A 19865-nucleotide genomic window follows, 5' to 3' on the forward strand; every position below is an offset into this window, starting at 1 on the left:
TCAAACTGGAGCTGTAGCGGCTGGCTTACACCACAGCAATGCCAGATCTTAGCCACGTCTGCTACACCACAGCTAACGGCAAAGCTGGATCCTGAACCCACTGAGCAAGGCCAGGGATCAAACCTGCGTCCTCACAGGTGCTAGTCAGATTCGTTTCCGATGATCCATGATGGGAACTCCCCCAGAAACTGCATTTTAATAAGCTCCTGACTTCAGAGCTGTCAAGAGCTGGTGCCCTCATTTGGGCTGGAGTCTCATCCATGGGCTTGGGCTTGTACACAGGGTTGGGACCCTCCATTCCCGACCTGGCCTCTGGGCTTCCTTGTGAACACCATCTTCTCTGCATCCACCTGACAGGCTGGGACTTGGGCTAAGGTCTGGCCCAGTCTGGCTGGTGCAACAGTGCCCTCTAGAGGACAGACTAGGCCCAGTCCTCACCTCCGATTCAGGGCCCTCAGCTCTTGCAGTCCACACTGCACGCACGGCCTACAGACAGAGGCACAGCTGATGTGTCTATTGGAACAACTTTATTTAAGTACACTGGGCCCCACCAGGCAACGTGGTTTGTGCGAGGCTGTGCGAGGGACAGGCTTGGGCTAAGAGGAGGGAGGTGAGCTGGTTAAGCACACTGCAGTCCGCGGGTCGCCACATCGCTTTCACACACACCTGCTGCTGCGGCCCACACCTGGCAGGGCCTTTGGTCGTTGGACGGCATGGGGGAGAATACTGCCTGGAATCTGGGATCAGGGCAGGTCTTAGTGTCACAGGTGAGGGTGCCGGGGAAGATCTGCTGGCCTCAGCTTTGTACCAGCCGAGCTGAAGGGCCTTGGGACCACTGCCAGGCCAGCCTAGTCCAGTGAAGGCACCTGGTCCTACTGGACCAGAGGAGGTGAGCCTGATCCCATCAGCTCCTGGCCCTCTGGTCTGACCCCTCCCTCCCTAAGCAAGCAAGTCCAAAGACAAGAATGGCATAAATCGGCCTTGGGGGGGAGCCTGCTCACCTCTGCAACCTAGTCCCCCCCCACCGGGTCAGCTAGAGTGGGAAAAGGCCACTTGGTTAATTGCAGCTCTTTCTCCATTCCTAAGGAGGCTGGATCCCCAACACCTTTCCTTGGGTCGGAGCCTCTGCTAAAGGGTGATTCTAGCTCTTGCTTCAGAAAATCCAACCAGCAACCAGTCTGTTGATTCCAGGGCAGTGAGCAAGTGGAAGAGGGAGAAAGAAAGAGGCTGGAGTGACTTTGAGTGTAGTCTCTGACCCCATGTGGTCCTGAGGCCTATGGATACTGTCAGTTCACCGTGAGCAGGGAGTGGCGGGGCCCTGGACACTGTGCTAAGCTTAGGTGCTGTAAACATTAGTGTGAACAGGGTGCCTGGTGGGTGGGAGGCAATGAGCCCCCTCTCCCCAGGCCCTGTACTGAACAAACACTTCAATAAATAAAACTGAAGATGGCACTGCCCAAGGATGGATGGAAAGCAAGTGACAGGGCCTGGGGCCAACAGGCTCCTGAAACTCTCCCGAGACCCACTGGAAGTGGGCTTGGAGTTGGAGCAACAACTTTGCCACCAGCAGAAGCAGCACTACTCCTGCCCACCTCAAATGCCCAGTGTGGTCCTGGTCCCCAGGTGAAGTTGAGGGCATCCTGCCCCCTTCTGACCCCAAAGTCTCAGTAATAACTGCTGGAGTGCTTCTCCAGCCTTCTAAACCCAAACTGCAACAAAACCAGACAGAACTCAACCCTGGCCCCAGGCCTCCATCCATGATCCAGAGGCATTGAGAGCAGAATGATGAGCAAGGGGAGGCAGCAGCTGCCTCGGGCTGCAGGGCACCCTGGGTGGGGTGGGGGTGGGACTGGCCCAGCCTAGGATGGGCAGCAGCAAGGTCTCCCAGGGGTTGGGCTTACCTCCCTCTGTCTCCCCATGGTAGTCAACACAGCCCTACACAGCCAGACAAAGGCCCAGCTGACGGAGTGGGGCCCTCTGGCAGCCACTCTTCCCTGTCAGGGGCCAGTTAGTGGTCAACCCCAGGTCTCAGGCCGTCACCATCGTGGGTAGTTCATCGTCCTTTCTGGGCCCCGGGATCCCTGGGATCCCCGGGCCACACGGCACTCTTGTATGCGCACACACTCGTACCCACACACCCACACACACACACTCATACACACAGGCAGTTCCTCGACTCAAGAAAGCGAGTTTTAAAGTGGAGTTAACTTCAGAGAGAGGTGAAGATGATGTCCCAATATTAGAAGGTTTTCCTATGGATGGATCGGGCACCATCTTCCTCGTATTCCTTCTTAGAGACCCACATTTTCTTAAAGGTGTCCAGAGAGGCAAGGATGGAGCCCCTGGGGTGGAGGAAATCCAAAAGGAACATTTGTCAGAGAAGGGGAGTGGGTATTCGTGAAGCCAGCCAGTCCCCCTGGCCAAAGCAGTTCAGGCTTTACTTTCTTTTTTGGCCATGCCCATGGCACATGGAAATTCCGGGGCCAGGGACTGAACCCGCCCCACGGCAGTGACCTGGGCCACAGCAGAGCCCATGGCAGATCCTTACCCCGCTTTCCTTTAATGGGATGGGGTGGTGAGGGGGAATCAATGCCTTTGTTTCCAGTTCAGCTCTTATTCCCAGAAGAGCTACTCACCCGATCCACGTGGAATACAGTCTCTCCTGCGGTGCCGATATCTGCAAGGTGGGTGGCAAGAGGCATCTGAGACGTCCACCCGCCCCCTCCCTTCCCTTCCAACACACAGCTCTGTGGCCAGTTCTCACCACCGAAGGCAGCGGCTGCATTTCAGGGCTGGCTGGACCCTGTGGACTCTCTGGGGGGGATTGCAGCCAGCCAGATGCTCATGTGGAGAAGTAGGTTTCTGGCAGCCCTAGGTATCTATAGTTCCCAGGGAAGCTGGGGCCACCTGGGGGCAAGATCGGGGTCTGCCGGGGGCTGGAGGGGAGCAGACTCCACGGCAGGAACTGCCCTCCTCCATCCAGGACCCCTCCTTCTTCAGGCAGGCCGGGCTCTGCTCAGCAGTCTCTACGATGCTGAGCTGTGTCACAGGGGAGCGGCCAAAGTCAGTCTCCTGTCAGTGTTACAGTTTCCCTGAAAGACCACATGTGGGGCCCTCAGCCTAGCCCCCTTCCCCCTTTGTGAAGAGGGTGAGTGAGGGGGGGGCCTCCCCTCTGGCAGGCCTCAGGGACAGTGTGGAAGCTGGGAGCCACCTGGCGGTGTCTGAAAGGCTTGGAGCAAGAGGGGAGGCCATACCAGGTGGCGCTCCAGACCCTTGGAGGCCCGGTTCCACAGCAGCCGCCGCCCCACCCCTGCCCCCAGCAGGCTCCTACCCTGATCTTCACGTCTTTTGGAGCCAGTTTCTTCACTTCACTCAGTAGCCTGTCACCAAAACCTGAATGGGCAAGAAAGGAGACTCTCGCGTCATTTCTCTGGGTGTCTGGGCCTGGCAGGATTGTGGAAGCTTCCGCGGGCAGGGCGCCGAGGGCAAAGACCAACCTTTGAACAGGGTGGAGCCTCCCGAGAGGACGATGTTAGAGAAGAGCGTGCGCCGCAGGTCCATGTCAGACTTCTGGATGGCGAACACCAGCACCTCGTGGATGCCCTCGCTCTCCTCGCCGATCAGGTCTGGCCTGAACAGCAGCTCAGGGGCCCGGAATCGGGAAGGACCAATCTGCAGGGTGGGGGGGCAAGCTTCTCAGGCTGGGGTGGGGGACGGAAGTCCTTTTGGGGGTGGGGATGGAAGAAGGCCCTCTGCCCATCGCTTCGTGGCCAGGTGGCCAGGAAGACCTTGCCCATCAAGGCCTCGTAGATCAGGACCAAAGAGAGGGCTCCTGGGAACAAGCAGGGGACAAACAGGTCTGCTGGAAAACTAGAGAAAGGACGCTCCTACGTTTAATCCCAGCTCTGGCATTTTCCAGCCAAGAGACTTAATAGATGGATTCATTCATTCATGGAAATTTCTTCCTGTCATTGGACGTCCAGGGAGAGGCCACTCACGCTATACTGTGCCCATGGTTAAGGACAGCACTGTTCACTGCCCTTACTAATCCCATCCCGGCACACAGAGAAGCGACGTCCCTGGCGTCTCTCCCTGCTAGAGACAGTGCTGCTCAAGAGCTACGGTGCTCCAGGCAGAGGGTTCAAAAGGCCTGGTACCCCCAACTTCAGCTTCCCCGTGGGGAGTTCTGTTTGGGCCCAGAGCTTTTGGGGGCCGGAGGGGCCTGAAGGGAGAGAGGCTGGGCCACCTACCTCAATGGTGCTGCCGTCAGGCAGGTAATACTGAGCTTTCTCCGTCTCGAGTGTCTCATCCTTCTGGGGGTTTATGGATAGGTAGCAGGCTCTCTGCAGAACCAAGCACGAGTCAGACAGACAGGAAACCTGGCAGGTACCTGGTCCAAGTCCCCGGGAGTGATGTGCTGCTGCCAAAACCTGCCCATCACAGTGACTGCCCTAGAGCTGCTGCCCTGAAGCAGGAGCGGGGAGATGTCGGCTTGCCTTCACTGGGTAGCACTTAGGATTGCGTTCCCGCCTGCTCCACCTCGTCGGTGGGCAAGCATGGCCACTAAGCTTTCTGGGTCTGGGCCTGAGACTACGTGCTAATTTTAGTCCACACTCAGGCATCTTTCTCCTACTACTCATATGATTCTGAGCTCTACCCAGCTCCGAGGTTTCCCTAGAACCATAGTTGGCAGGAGGGTTCACTTTACTTAAGAAGAAAAATGTATTCCAACTTCTCCAAGGATGTTAGAGAATAGAAGTAATTTGTATACAATATATAAAAAACAATGAACACAGGTTAGGAAACAGTAGCAGCTCTCTTTCCCCCACAAGACGGCAGCACTTCAGAAGGTGAGCCTGTCAGGGTGAGGGGACCCAGCTGAAGATCACACAGTGGCCTGAGGGGAAGACAGAGCCTGACCCCCAGGACGGGAACGTCACCACTCTTCACTCCAGGTTCTGGGGGTCCTGGCTGCTGTTCCCATTCCCTCCCCCAGCCCTGGGCCCCCGGGGCAGCACTCACTTCTTTTATGGCCTTGACAATCTCAAACTCGGAGGATGAGTGGAAATCATAGCCCTCCTTGCGCAGGTAAAGGCGAAGGAAGCGAGAGACGTCGCGGCCGGCGATGTCGATGCGCATGATTGAGTGGGGCATGGCGAAGCCCTCGTAAATGGGCACGGCGTGGGTGACGCCATCCCCAGAATCCAGCACCACACCCGTGGTCCTGCCAGTGGCATAACTGAAGCAAAGGGGGCAAGCCGTCACTAACCGCTGCCTCCTCACTCTGGAAAGAAACTCACATCTTGCTAGAGTTCAACATCAGCGTAACAAAAGCGGGGCCTGCCTTCTCCAGAGACCTTCCACTGGACTGGGCAGGAAGGCAGCCTGAGCCCTGAAGCAGCCTTGAATACCTGAGGGAAAGGAGCTGAGCCTCTCCAAGCTCCCTCTCCAGACCCCAGGCCTTCGACTGCTTCAGGGACCCAGGTTTTTTGTTTTATTTTCATTTTTTGCTTTTTAGGGCTGCACCCACAGCATATGGAGGTTCCCAGGCTAGGGGTAGAATTGGAGCTACAGCTGCCAGCAACGTGGGATCCGAGCTGCATCTGCGACCTACACCACAGCTGATGGCAATGCTGGATCCTTAACCCACTGAGTGAGGCCGGGGATCGAACCCGCAACCTCATGGTTCCTAGTCAGATTCGTTTCTGCTGCGCCACAGCAGGAACTCCCAGGGACCCAGTTTTTACTCTCTAGACCAGAGGAGAAAATTCAAATGCCTACAGGGGTGAGGCAGGAAAAATTAATCAGTAAAAGAAAATAATAGTTTCACTCTTTTCTCTTTTGGTAAGGACGAGGGTACAGACATATATTTCTGTGAAATGAGGGGAAAAAACCAAAATGTTTGCTAAATAGCAGCTGACGGTCTGCCTCTGTGTTGGGGGTCAAGAGGGAATGGAATGGACTGTGGTGGAGCCTAAAATGGCAGCTGCTTCAGCTCCAGCTATCCTGCCCTAGAGGCATATAGTCCCAGCATTAGATCTTCCCATTTTTCAGAGAAGCCAGAAATTTGGATTTTGATAGGAAACCTCCAAATTTTTATTTATTAAAAAATTTTTTTATGGTTACACTCATGGCATATAGAAGTTCCCGGGCCAGGGAGTGAATCCGAGCTGTGGTTGTGACCTATGCCACAACTGTGGCAACACCAGATCCTTTACCCCACTGTGCTGGCCTGGGGATCGAGCAGTGGCAGTCAGATTCTTAAGCCACAGTGGGAACTTCACTCTTCCAATTTTTATTTATTTTATTTATTTATTTATTTTTCTTTTTAGGGCTGCACCTGCAGCATATGGAAGTTCCCAGGCTAGGGGTCAAACTGGAGCTGCAGCTGCTGGCCTACACCACAGCCACAGCAACGTAGGATCTCAGTCACATCTGCAACCTACACAGCAGCTCATGGCAACGCCCAATCCTTAACGCACTGAGTGAGGCTAGGGATCGAACCTGCGTCCTCATGGATACTAGTTGGGTTCTTACCCCACTGGGTGGAAATCATAGTCCTCCTTGTACAGGTAGAGGCAAAGGAAGCCCCTGAGCCACAATGGGAACTCCCTACTCTCCCAATTTTTTTTTTTTTTTTTTTTGCCTTTTCCAGGGCCACACCCGTAGCATATGGAGGTTCCCAGGCTAGGGGTCAAATCGGAGCTGTAGCCGCTGGCCTATGCCAGAGCCACAGCAACTCGGGATCCAAGCCGCATCTGCAACCTACACCACAGCTCACGGCAACACCGGATCCTTAACCCACTGAGCAAGGCCAGGGATCGAACCTGAAACCTCATGGTTCCTAGTCGGATTCGTTAACCACTGAACCACAGCGGGAACTCCTACTCTCCCAATTTTTATTTTTATTTTTTATTTTTTTATTTTTTTTTATTTTTTTGTCTTTTTGTCTTTTGTTGTTGTTGTTGCTATTTCTTGGGCCGCTCCCGTGGCATATGGAGGTTCCCAGACTAGGGGTCGAATCGGAGCTGTAGCCACCGGCCTACGCCAGAGCCACAGCAACGCAGGATCCGAGCCGCGTCTGCAACCTACACCACAGCTCACGGCAACGCCGGATCGTTAACCCACTGAGCAAGGGCAGGGACCGAACTCGCAACCTCATGGTTCCTAGTTGGATTCGTTAACCACTGCGCCACGACGGGAACTCCCTCTCCCAATTTTTAAATGCTAGCTTTCAATTTTTTTTGGCTATGCCTATAGCACACGAAAGTTCCCAGGCCAGGGATCAAACCTGAGCCACAGCAGTGACCCAAGCCACTGCAGTGACACCAGATCCTTAATCCACTGTACCACAAGGGTACTCCCTAGCTTGCAATTTTTTTAATAGGGTCAAACACATGCCATCAGCAGGTCACTAATGTATAATCTTAGCAACAGACCTAGCCCTGGTGTGAGGCAGGCTGGGAGCATGATAGGAATGACAGGGGCCTGAGAACAGCGGCCACAGTGGTGTTTTCATCATGACCCTATCCCCAGGCTTATATGGCACCTGTCACAAGTAGGCACGGAATAAATACCTGGGCTCATTACAGGAGCCTGCAGGGAGAGCTGCAGCAGCCTATGGCCATGCCAGCAGGCTGAGCAGAGAGCCACTGTTTAGCGCCACGCCAGCTAGGAGAGCCCAGACTGGGACACGGCCTCCATGCTCCTTTCCCACCATCCTTAACCTTCCCTGACGGGGATGCTCAGGTTGCTCTGAACCAACCCAAAGGACGGGAAGCTTCAATTCTGCCAAAGGAATGCTTTCTCCGCAAAGAGCCAGGCTAGCCAGGCAGCTGCTACTCACAGGCTGAGCACAGCTTGCATGGAGATGAAAAGGGCTGGCACATTGAAGGTCTCGAAGAAAACTTCAGCAGCTCGTTCTCGGTTTTTCCGTGGGTTTAGAGGTGCCTCCGTCAGGAGCACAGGATGCTGGTGAGAGAAGCCCAGGTGGCAATTAGGGCAAGGCCAGATTCTCAACCCTCATTAGCGCTGTGGCTGGCCGGAGAGTCCAGGCGAGCCTTGTCAGCTCTCTCCAAAAAAAGGCAAGCTGGGCCTGTCCCCTAGCCCTGCCCAAGCCAGTTTCTCAACTTTCCAAATTCATGCCCCCTTTAAAGTCTTATTCTGTTCTTACCCCCACCCCCAGTCCCCTCGTCTTCTAAGATTATCATAGAGGTCCTTGTACCTACTGTAGAATTCCAGTTGTCAAGAAGATTGTGCTAAACTCTGAATTTGGAATTATTATAATAAAAATAATAGTTAACTTTTTTTTTCAAAATAGAAAAATGAATTTCAATATTGACTTTACTTTAAAAAAATGGAACATATATCTTCTCTAGAAACTCTGATACACCTAGTATGCACCTTTCTTTATGTTTCTGAATTGAGAGTTATATCCTCAAAAGCTAAAGAGTATAGGCTCTGAAGCCTGAAAGTGTAGTTTTGTTTTGTTTCGTTTTTTGTCTTTTTGTAGGGCCATACCTGTGGCATATGGAGGTTCCCAGGCTAGGGGTCTAATTGGAGCTGTAGCCGCCGGCATACACCAGCTACAGATCCGAGCTGCATTTGCGACCTACATCACAGCTCACGGCATCGCCGGATCCTTAACCCACTGAGTGAGGCCAGGGATTGAATCCGCAACCTCATGGTTCCTAGTCAGATTCATTAACCACTGAGCCACGATGGGAACTTCTGAAAGAGGTTGGTTTGAATCTCAGAACTATTACTTTATTCACTGGTGATCTTGGAAACATCACTCGGTTCCTCTGAATTTCTGTGCCCTTGTTTCTGAGATGGAGCTAATACTACCTGTCTCTCACAGGAATGTTGTAAAGATGAACTGCAAACATGTTTGAAAAGCACGCGGCCTGGTGCCTAGAACAGAAGACTCAAACCCTCGTGGCAGTCATCTTCATTGTCTGCTTTGTCTCTGGGGGAGGGGTTTGGTCTGCTCTGCAAAGCCTGCAGGGCCACCCTGCACACAGGACCCTCACCTCCTCTGAGAAAGTCTGCAGCTGGTCCTTGGAATAGACGTACTGCCAGATGCGCTCCATGTCGTTCCAGTCCTTGACAATGCCGTGCTCCATGGGGTAGCGGATGGAGAGCAGCCCTCGGTGCTCCTGGGGGCAGAGAGAAGCACTTAGAGCAGAAGCCAGCCTCTCAGCCGGGCTCTGGGTGGACCCTGGTCTTCCAGGACTGGGATTTCCCACTGCAGTCCTCACCCATGGCTAAGGATGGGCACTCAGCCTCCAAGTCTCTAAACTGTATGCTGCCAACTGTTTTCACTGCCCAAGCAGCTGGCGAAGCTGAGGGTGTCCGCATTTCTGTGGGTCCTCGGGGGTACCCTCCTCATGCCTGGTCCCAGGACACGATCTCCTGGATCCCACCTCTGGGCCTCACCACTTGCAGCCAAGGTTGGCAACAATGATTCTGTTGTTCTGCTTCTAGAGGCAGCTTGAGGGCTCTGCCAAACTGTGCTAATTAACTTATCCCCTGGGTACCCTAGCCAGGATCTCCCCCCAATCCCTTCTGCCAAAAAAATAACCAAGCCAGTCAATTTGATCATTGGCAGTGTAGTGTCAGAGTACAGAAGGAAGGCAAAAGCTCTGTTTATTAGACTGTTTTCTGTTTCCCAAAGTGAGGTTCCAGATAGTTCTTTTCCAAAACCAGAGGCTGTTCCTGGGAGCATCAAACCAACTAAGCCTAGGAGGAGAGAAGGAAAGGGGAGATTTCAAGAGGAAATTGCTTCTTGGACTCATGGCCGTGTCCCACTGTGGGACATGGCCTGTGTGGAGAAAAATCGAAGTCCCCTGCTTGCATGAGGCTTGTTCAGTAGGATTGGGGATTACCTCAGCTTTGGGGCCAATGAAGATGTCACCTTCGAGGGCGCCTGCCATGACACGAACGTGCTTGGGTCTGCCCACACTACAAAAGACAGCAGAGAGGACCATTGCTTTTCATTTCGTGACAGAACACACGACAGAGCACAAGAAGAATGTACTGATGCACATACTTAGATGGGAAGAAATATACGCAATTCTACTGTTATTATCTTTGAGGAATGAGATCACAGTTGATTTTGATTGTTTTCTTTCTACTTTTCTGCACTTCCCACAATTTCTATAATGAACATATATTAAAGTCATTTCCACATAATTTCATTTAATTAATTAACTATTTTATTTATTTTTTGGCTGCACCCAAGGCAATATGGAAGTTCCTGGACTAGAGAATGAATCCAAGCTGCAGCTGTGACCTGAGCGGCTGCAACTGGATTCTTTTTTTTTTCTCTCTCTTTTTAGGGCTGCGCCTGTGGCACATGGAAGTTCCTGGGCTTGCGGTTGAATTGGAGCTGCAGCTGCTGGCCTACACCACAGCCACAGCAATGTGGGATTTGAGCCGCATCTGGGACCTATGCTGCAGCTTGCGGCAACACTGGATCCTTAACCCACTGAGCAAGGCTTGAGATCAAACCCACATCCCACGGATACAAGTTGGGTCCCCACTGAGCCACAAGAGGAACTGCTGCAGTTGGACTCTTAACCCACTGTGACACAGGGGGAATTCTCTATTTATATTATTTTATAAGTTATTAAAAAAACCCTAGAGGATTCAGTACATCCACTTCTTCTCTTTCCCCGGTGTATATGCAGATCAAGAGAAACAAGGAAACAAGAATTCATTTAGAATGGTTCATTCAAAAATTGTTGTCTCCTTAGCCTTCTGCCCAGAACTTCCATTTTAAGGAAGATTATGATGTTGTAACTGACAGATGGCCTCCTTTCTTTTTCTACTGCTTTGAGTCCCCTTCCCAGGCATCTGTGCCCTTTTCCTGCCTGCAATCTCTCTGCCTTAGGAGGAAAGTGCTGAGAAAAAACTCATTCTCACTAAGATGGTATGTATGGTTTAATGTTAAACCCCATCCTGGGAGATAGGAGAATTTTAAGACGAGGGCTCCATGAAGAAGCAGTCATCCAAAGCAACGAGTTACCAGTGGTAACATTTTTGGAACCACATCAAGTCAAATTAAAAAAAAAAATTGCCTTTCAAATTGTACCATGCAGGCAATTATTTGCTTACTCCAAAAACCAACTCCTGTCCCTTGCTTGTTGTTGTTTTAAGTACCAAGGCTGACCCAAATGGGAGATCCTTTCTCCCTAAAAGATGGAATACTGATCCCATTACAAAGCTGACAAGCCTCCCAATGACTTACTAGTTTGGAAAACAGTACTTGGGGATTTGATCACCAGCAAAGCCAGCTTTAATCACACCGGATCCCTGAAGAGAGAGAAAAAGAGAAGTCAGACGATCACAAAAGCAAGAGGAGATCTATATCATACCATAGGTATAATACAGTTCCATTTTTGTTCCAAAAAGAGAGAGACTTTATATTTATGTATAATATATCCATTTGTATGAATATTTGGTATAGCGAACTCACACCAAAGGGAGGGCAGTGGGGCTGGGGATGGTGAGCGGAATTTCTACTGCCCATTCTGAGTATTATTTGATTTTTCTGTATTCTTTGACGTCTCTACATTGAATGTGTTTTACTTTTGGAATTAAAAATAGCATTAATAAAGGGAAGTACAGGAGAAAACTTGAGAAAAGGAAAATACCTCAAAACACCAAAGTGGCCAAGTTTAGGCACATAACCAAGGCGGGAAGTGCATGTGATCCTGCTATACCACATGGGATGCTTCTAACCTACTCTCCCAGCTTGGGCCTCAACTAACCCTGCTCTCCAGGGCCTCTAGGGGAGACACCACCATGAACGTTGCCTGACTTGAAGCTGACTCTGATGTGACACACACTGTCTGGTTCTGACTTCAGGGACAGACTACTATGCTTTGTGGGGGTTTGTGGTTGTTTTTTCTTTTTACTCTGCTTCACTTTTCTCCTTGGTCTCTTGATGGTAAAGAGCAAGAAAGCCATGAAGCCTTGTCTGAGAAGAGACTGTGCATTACTATTCTGCTGCTCCGATCCTTGGTACATTAGGTAGGATGCCCAGAGGAGAATCTGATGTCTCCCGCCAGCATCTCTGGTACCACCTGGGGCCCAGCCAAAGTAAACACTGACTCTGGACACAGATACCAACTTGGTGCAGGACAAATGTTGAGGCTTGATACTGCTTCACCCTGTTCTCTTCCTTCTTAATTCTACCACCATACCAAACACTCTCGTGCTTCCAGCCCCAACGCAGTTTGTAGCTCCAAGTGTAATTGGGCCCTTTCCCTGCTGCCTGTTGACCACTTCTCCTGGGGCGAAGTGTGATATTTCCAGAACCCACACAGAAAGCAGTAAGCACATCAGGCCACACTAAATAGCCAAAGTTATCTTGGTACCAAAGGCTTCCCAGCAACACCCCTGGATCCCACTTTGTCTCTTATTCCTGCTTTCCTATAGGAGGTGGGGGCAGGGGGTGAGACAGACCTCTCTCGGTGCCTGATCCTAGCAAGACAGGGAGGAGGTAAGAAGTGGTCGAATGACAAGGAAAGCAGGATCGGGGGAGAGCAGGGCAAGCCAGTTCTCTAAGACAGCAAGAACTTCTGCCAACAGAAAAAAAAAACAACAACAAAAAAAACCCAGGAGACAATGTGCAAACTCATCGGCCTGGGCAGAACAGCACGGGGCCTGGAAAAGGTGCAGCTGTAAACTGAGCTGAAAGACCAGGAAGGAGGAACATCTATCTTACTGCAAACCCAAGGGCTCTGGGACAGCTGCACAGCTAGTGAGAGTGCCCTGTACAAAAGGACTCTGGGAACTTGTTCGCTCAAGCTTCCAGTAATTGCTCACTGCCTTCATCTGGGTGTGGTGATGCCAGCAGACTAATTGGATCTCCTGGCAAAGGTTGAAAGCAAGAAAAGTAAAGATGAGACCTGTGCTTCAGACTCTAAATATTTTTAAGAGATGATTTTCCTGGATATTTGAGTTTACTAGCAAAAGGAGTTGAGTGACAAGGCAGATTAAAATGTTAGGTTGTTTTTCTTTCTTTCTGTCCTTCCCACCAAGAGTGTAACAGGTCCAGTTTAAATATCACTGCCTTCCTCCCGAAGAATAATCCCCAGTTGGAATTAATTATTCTCTTCCTATTATCTCCCCAAATCACTATCACCTGTTCCACTAGGTAGCATGAATTCTGTTTTCTATTTGAATTTATGGTTTCCACTTTTGTCTCTTTTTATTGTGAATTCCTGGAGGCCAGAGATTCTATATATCAGCAGTATCTGACATTTGCAGGGTACTTGAGTAGATGCTGGCTGTCTAAAACCAAAACCAGGAGTTCCCGTTGTGGTTCAGTAGTTAATGAATCTGACTAGGAACCACGAGGTTTCGGGTTCAATCCCCGGCCTCGCTCAGTGGGTTAAGGATCCGGCGTTGCCATGAGCTGTGGTGTAAGTCACAGACGTGGCTCGGATCCCGCATTGCTGTTGCAGTGGTGTAGGCCGGTGGCTACAGCTCTGATTAGACCCCTAGCCTGGGAACCTCCATATACCATGGGTGTGGCCCTAGGGAAAAAAAAAAAAAAAGATGAAAGAAAGAAAGAAAACCAAAACCAAGCTCAAATGATTGGCAGATGAAGCCTAAAGTACTGAACCTGAACGAGCAGCTGGAATGCCAGAAGCCGCAGGCAGAGGTGGAACAGGGAAGGCGAAGGCAGCACTGGGAATGATGCACAAGGTGGAACCAGACAAAGCTTGTCCCCGCAGCCCCATGAACTGGCCTGACAGGCAAGCTTTAGGATGAAGAATGGGTGGGGGCGTGGGAGGCGGCTGAGCTGGCACTACTCTGCTCAAGCCATACCACTAGAGCATATAAAAGGGTCATGTCAGTTTCTCTAGGGTCAATGTCTTTAACCGTATTTGTAACTAGGAACTATATACCTGGCAAATGAGCTGTTATTCACTCTGGCAAGGCTAAGCAAATGAGCTGTTATTCACTCTGGCAAGGCTAAGTAAGCAAGTACCTTGTAGAGGCTTCATGAAAAAGTAGTCTCATTAAATATTTGATTTTTGAGGACTCGAGTCTGCTACCAGCCGCCATTGACCATTCTCCTTCAGATGTAGGCAAACAGCACATCCCTCAACAAGGTTCTCCCAGTACCTGCAAGCGACCTTATCCGAAGCACTCCTGATTATTCTTGACATGCTGGGAAGGAGGCTAGTTGTCTGGCATTTGATGAATGGGGAAGAGATGCTGAGAAGCCTCAGACTGTAGGACACTGGTGGCCCATTTTGGCCTAAAGACATATTTTGTTTGGCTCACAAAGTAGTTTCCCAGGCTAGGGGTTGAATCCCAGCTACAGCTGCCAGCCTACACCACAGCCACAGCAACACAGGATTTGAGCCGCATCTGCAACCTACACCAAAGACCGTGGCAACGCCAGATCCTTAACTCACTGAACAAGGCCAGGGATCGAACCTATGTCCTCATGAATACTAGCTGGGTTCGTTAACCATTGAGCCACGACGGGAACTCCCACAAAGTATTTATTTTTTTAATATATAATGATTTTTATTTTTTCCATTATACAAAGTAGCTTTTTAAAGACAACATTGAGATAAAATTCACATGCCAGGAGTTCCCATTGTGGCGCAGTGGTTAACAACTCCGACTAGGAACCATGAGGTTTCAGGTTCGATCCCTGGCCTTGCTCAGTGGGTTAAGAATCCGGCGTTGCCGTGAGCTGTGGTGTAGGTTGCAGACGTGGCTCGGATCCTGAGTTGCTGTGGCTGTGGTATAGGCCGGCGGCTACAGCTCTCATTAGACCCCTAGCCTGGGAACCTCCATATGCCGTGGGAAGTGGCCCTAGAAAAGACAAAAAGACAAAAAAAAAAAAAATTCACATGCCATACAATTTACTCATTTAAGGTATATAATTTAATGGTTCTTGTATATGAACAGAGATGTGCAATCATCACCACAGTCTAATTTTAGAACTTTTTCATCATCATCCAAATAAACTTGTATCCATTAGCAGCCACTCTCCATCCTTACCACCCCTGCTCCCCAGCCTTAGGTAACCACTAATCTACTTTTTTTTTTTTTTTTTTGTCTTTTTGCTATTTCTTGGGCCGCTCCCACGGCATATGGAGGTTCCCAGGCTAGGAGTCGAATCGGAGCTGTAGCCTCCAGCCTACGCCAGAGCCACAGCAACGCGGGATCCAAGCCGCATCTGCAACCTACACCACAGCTCACGGCAACGCCGGATCATTAACCCACTGAGCAAGGGCAGGGACCGAACCTGCAACCTCATGGTTCCTAGTCGGATTCGTCAACCACTGCACCACGACGGGAACTCCAATAATCTACTTTTGATCTCTATAGACCACAAACTACTTTGACATTAACTTCTAAGAGTTAAAAATTAGAGATTGCAAACGAAATTGAATACTTCTGATTTCTCTTGAAAAATCAGAAGATCTGGCAACACTGGGCCTGCATTCATTCCTTCAGGGCAACAACTGGCTGGAAATGAGCAGCAGCTGGCCCTTTGGTCAGGCGTACTCAAAGCACCTTCCAGATTCCTTCCACTGACATTAAGGCTACCTTCTTCCTCCTCCTTTTTAAAGGACCTGCTTGGCCTCCACAAGACATTGGGTTTGAGACCCCCAGCTTGGTGCGAAGCATGCCCATGGCTCTCAAAAATACACAGAATTGAACAGTGAGATGTCTCCATAAGTCACCTCTTCACTCTTTCCGTCTAGCTAAGGAGGGATTCTTGCTGCAGTGGTACAACTGACAGCCTGAAGGTCACAAGTGATGGCATTAAATAAATATATATCACTTCATTTCCTCAGCCAATTCCTCTAGCTAATTGATCCATTTTAGGAGAGAACTTAACCTTTGAGATCTTGGCAAAGATTTGAGCTTCAGAATAAACGTAGTATTTCTAATCAAAGTGCTGTAGTCTTCAAAATGTGGCCCTGGAGCTGCCCTCCTCTTTCTTTTTTCTTTGTTTTTGTAGGTCTTTTTAGGGCCACATTTGTGGCATATGGAGGTTCCCAGGCTAGGGGTCTAATCAGAGCTGTAGCTGTCAGCCTACACCACAGCCACAGCAATGCCAGATCTGAGCCCCGCCTGTGACCTACACCACAGTTCAGGGCAACACCGGATTCTTAACCCACTGAGTGAGGCCAGGGGTCAAACCCACAACCTCATGGTTCCAGATTTGTTTCTGCTGCACCACAACAGGAACTCCCTGCCCTCCTCTTTCTTGTATCACTACCTATAACATGCCTTTGGAAAGAATGACTTAGGTTTAGTTTAAAATACCCATAACTTTTATCGTTGTCATTGTCACTAAAGTGCACACACACACAGGCACACCTCCATTTTCCTCATTAAATTCTGATGTATTGGTTTGGTGCCAGAATTGGATGAAAGGAGTGGTCAACAACTGTTTGAAGATTGGGAAGGGCTGTGAACTGATAATAGAATCGTTTCCTCTTTTTCCTGCTCTCTTTGTTCTCTTTTAATTACACTGTCCTTAGCCCAGAAATAAAACTGGCAGCATGGTAAGCTATGTAGCTGGTAAATCTGCTAGAGGCACATTACCCTCATAATATAAAGTTGGCTCAAATAATTCTTCCTCTCCATCTTTCACTTTTTTTTTTTTGGTTTTTGCTTTTTAGGGCCACACCCATGGCATATGGAGGTTTCCAGGCTAGGGGTCAAATTGGAGCCACAGCCACAGCAACGCAGGATCTGAGCCGAGTCTGTGACCTACACCACAGCTAACGGCAACACCAGATCCTTAACCCACTGAGCGAGGCCAGGGATCAAACCTGCAACCTTATGGTTCCTAGTGGGATTCGTTTCCGCTGTGCCACAACGGGAACTCCTCCATCTTTCACTTTGAAACTAAACTAAACTAAACTAAACCCTCTAAATATCAAACAGCAAGAACCACCTGAGGCCCCGAATCTAAATCTGTGACAGAGTTCCAGCTGTGGTGCAGTGGATTAAGAATCCAACTGCGGAGTTCCCGTTCTTCTTTTCCTTTGTAGTGTATTTGTAATGCATCAAAGCAATAGCGAATTTTCAAGATTTTAGGAATAGACTTATTTCTCTGGGAAACCAATAAATCAATTATACCAACAAATCGATCAATTCATAGTCTGGTGAAGGAAACAAACAAAAATCCTCCCTAAAATGAGGTCTCTCACTGAGCTCAACCTCCTTCCTAAAGAGAAGGAAAGCTAACTAACCAAAAAGCATCTTTCATTGGAAAAAATGAGGAATTTAGAACCCAGTCTTAATCTGAGTCTTGGCACCTCAACTCATAACCCAGCTGGTTTGAATACTGTTTGTTATTTAACCTCCCCAAGCCTCATTTTTCTTCATATTTCAATTGGGACTAGTAAGCCCTAACTACCTATCAGAGTTGAAGCCTAAAGAAGATTCAGGAGTTCCTGTCTAGGGAAAACGAATCTGAATAGCATCCATGAGGATGCAGGTTGGATCCCTGGCCTGGCTCAGTGGGTTAAGGATCCGGCTTGCGTGAGCTGTGGTGTAGGTCGCAGATGCAGCTCTGATCCCAGCATTGTCATGGCTGTGGTGTAGGCCAGCAGCTACAGCTCCTATTCAGCCACTAGCCTAGGAACCTCCATCTGCCGCAGGTCGGCCCTAAAAAGACACACACACAAAAGATGATGCAAGTTAAAGGACCTTGCAACGTGCCAAAGATCCCAAGGGCTGAATCAGCAGAGTGAATGTGACAGTCAGCTTAGGACAAAGGAAACTGGCAATTGTGCCTCAATGGAGGGACTTAGAAGAGGAACAGAAAGGTATCAACCCAACCTTTCCGTGGAAAGACAGAAATTCAGTTTTATACAACTGCTTCTCTCCGCCAAAAATAAGAGCAGTATTTAGATTCTTTCCATTTGTCACTATTGATGCACCTGCATGGGTACTAGCAAGAAGAATAGCGGATAAAGCACTGGATTTAGGGCACCACTACTGTGCGACCTTGGGCTCACTTCACCTCTTCGCGCTTCAGTTTTCTCATTCGTAAAACGAGGATCAAACGTCCTGCTTTAACTATCCACCTCAAATTGGTGAGGATCCAATTTGAATGCATGTGAAACCCCTGTGTAAGCGCTACAGCGCCTGGCAAATACGTTTAGTTATTTTTTTTTCCACAGCAACTAGGCGTTTCGAAGAGAAAGGTAACCCCCTACTTGCTTTGTCACTCCCCTTTCTTCTCAACATTTATTAACGTTGTAATTTAAAATCACAGAAATAACTGAAATCCTAAGGCCATTTCTGGCACCACACATTCGAGCCCCACCCAAACATACCGCCAAGCCGCGGGCCCGTCTGGGGACCGAAGGAAGCTTAGCCCTTCTCCACTCCCGGGCGGGCCCTAGCGGGTCAGGCCCCACCACTCCGAGGCCCCGAAACCAATCCCCACGGCCCTCGAGCGCCGCCCCGCCCCTTAAAGGGGGGAAATACTATGGCGGCCGGGAAGAAAGGCAGGAGAGCGAGCCAATCACTGCAGAGGGCTGCCCTCATCCGGCAAGGCCCAGAGGCGGGGTCATTGGCCAAGATGGACAGCCAGAACAGCCTATAGAGTTATCGGAAGCTGGGACGGGGCGGACGCCGGGCTCTCACAGAGAGGTTAAGGCCCCTCTAGCCAGGGGCCCAAGGACCCGGCTCGGACTATAACCCTTCCCTTTATCCATCCCAGGGTTCTCCATCCCATGCTTGATGGCCGGCTGGCCCGCCCTGCCTGTGGATTACGGGTCGGGGGAGGAAGGAGGCGGCGGCGGCTGAACCCGCCTGACAGGCCGGGCCAGTGACAAAGAACCGGCGGCCCAGGCTGAAACCCGGGAAGCGATCCCTTCGAGGAGGAGAGCATAAGTCCCTCTAGGGGGATGCAACTCACGTTGTCGATCACGACAGGCTGGTTGGCGATCACATCGTAGGACTCCATGGCAGAGGAATCTCTCCTTCCGAGGAAGGAACTGCCAGACCGGTCTGCCGCTAACGCCACTGAAACGCATGCGCAGTCTGGCCTCCAGTACCGGACGGCCAGGGAGCGGCCCGACCTCGCTTTCGAAGAACTACAATACCCAGAAGGCTCTGCATTGTATTTAGCTGCTTCGGAGCCCCGCCTAGTGTAAGTGACACGGCATCGCGTTTCCGGCGCACGGTGTGTTGGGCTTTGTAGTCTCTATAGATTAAATAGAAAGGGACGCTGATTGCATTGCCTACCAGAATCTGTAGTCCATTGGGAGGGATTCCCAGTGCCTCCTGAAGTATGTAGTATTTGTCTGTAGTTCGGTTTGGATTGATCAGTAACTTGTGGATGTTTGGCTTTTACAGATCAGTCCTGCCACTCTCCACCACTTCCCCTGGACAACGTAAGGTTGCCATATTTTTATATGGGTCTATAAGACATTAACAAACATATATCATGGAGTTCCCATCGTGGCGCAGTGGTTAACGAATCCGACTAGGAACCATGAGGTTGCGGGTTCGATCCCTGCCCTTGCTCAGTGGGTTAACGATCCAGCGTTGCCGTGAGCTGTGGTGTAGGTCGCAGACGCGGCTCGGATCCCGCGTTGCTGTGGCTCTGGCGTAGGCCGGTGGCTACAGCTCTGATTGGACCCCTAGCCTGGGAACCTCCATATGCCGCGGGAGCGGCCCAAGAAATAGCAACAACAACAACAAAAAAAAAGCCAAAAAAAAAAAAAAAAAAAAAAAAAAAAACAAACATATATCACTATAGCACTCTAATAAAAGTAACTTCTAATACACACAAATACACAGGGAGGAACATATTCAGAGAATAGAGGAAAGTAGTTTAAATTACATAAAAT

At 50.0% G+C, this 19865-nt stretch overlaps 1 protein-coding gene across 2 annotated transcripts; it reads right to left on the reverse strand.

Moving 5' to 3' along the window:
• Positions 511-19109, reverse strand: ACTR1A (ARP1 actin related protein 1 homolog A). 2 transcript variants are annotated; one of them, XM_001928877.5, is made up of 11 exons: positions 18929-19109; positions 11252-11316; positions 9888-9963; positions 9033-9158; positions 7847-7971; positions 5023-5239; positions 4251-4343; positions 3498-3672; positions 3332-3393; positions 2637-2677; positions 511-2342 (listed from the first exon to the last, which is right to left on the reverse strand). In XM_001928877.5, exons 1-11 carry the CDS (start codon positions 18974-18976, stop codon positions 2240-2242), a joined length of 1131 nt encoding a protein of 376 aa, XP_001928912.1. In that variant the 5' UTR covers positions 18977-19109; the 3' UTR covers positions 511-2239. The 2 variants fall into 2 exon arrangements, 1 of the variants encoding a protein (XP_001928912.1); XR_002338452.1 differs by having other exon boundaries at positions 2637-3393; positions 18929-19108.

Source organism: Sus scrofa, chromosome 14, assembly GCF_000003025.6.
Source record: "Sus scrofa isolate TJ Tabasco breed Duroc chromosome 14, Sscrofa11.1, whole genome shotgun sequence".
Lineage (NCBI taxonomy): Eukaryota > Metazoa > Chordata > Mammalia > Artiodactyla > Suidae > Sus > Sus scrofa.

What these genes read in the sequence shown, in the direction of transcription:
- ACTR1A (XM_001928877.5), bottom strand. Translation starts at nt 18,976, where the DNA reads ATGGAGTCCTACGATGTGATCGCCAACCAGCCTGTCGTGATCGACAAC. An exon ending in AAGTACTGTTTTCCAAACTA is followed by an intron (nt 9,964 to 11,251) that starts GTAAGTCATTGG and finishes TGTCTTTTGTAG; the next exon opens with TGTGGGCAGACCCAAGCACG. An exon ending in TTGTCAAGGCCATAAAAGAA is followed by an intron (nt 4,344 to 5,022) that starts GTGAGTGCTGCC and finishes TTGGTTCTGCAG; the next exon opens with AGAGCCTGCTACCTATCCAT.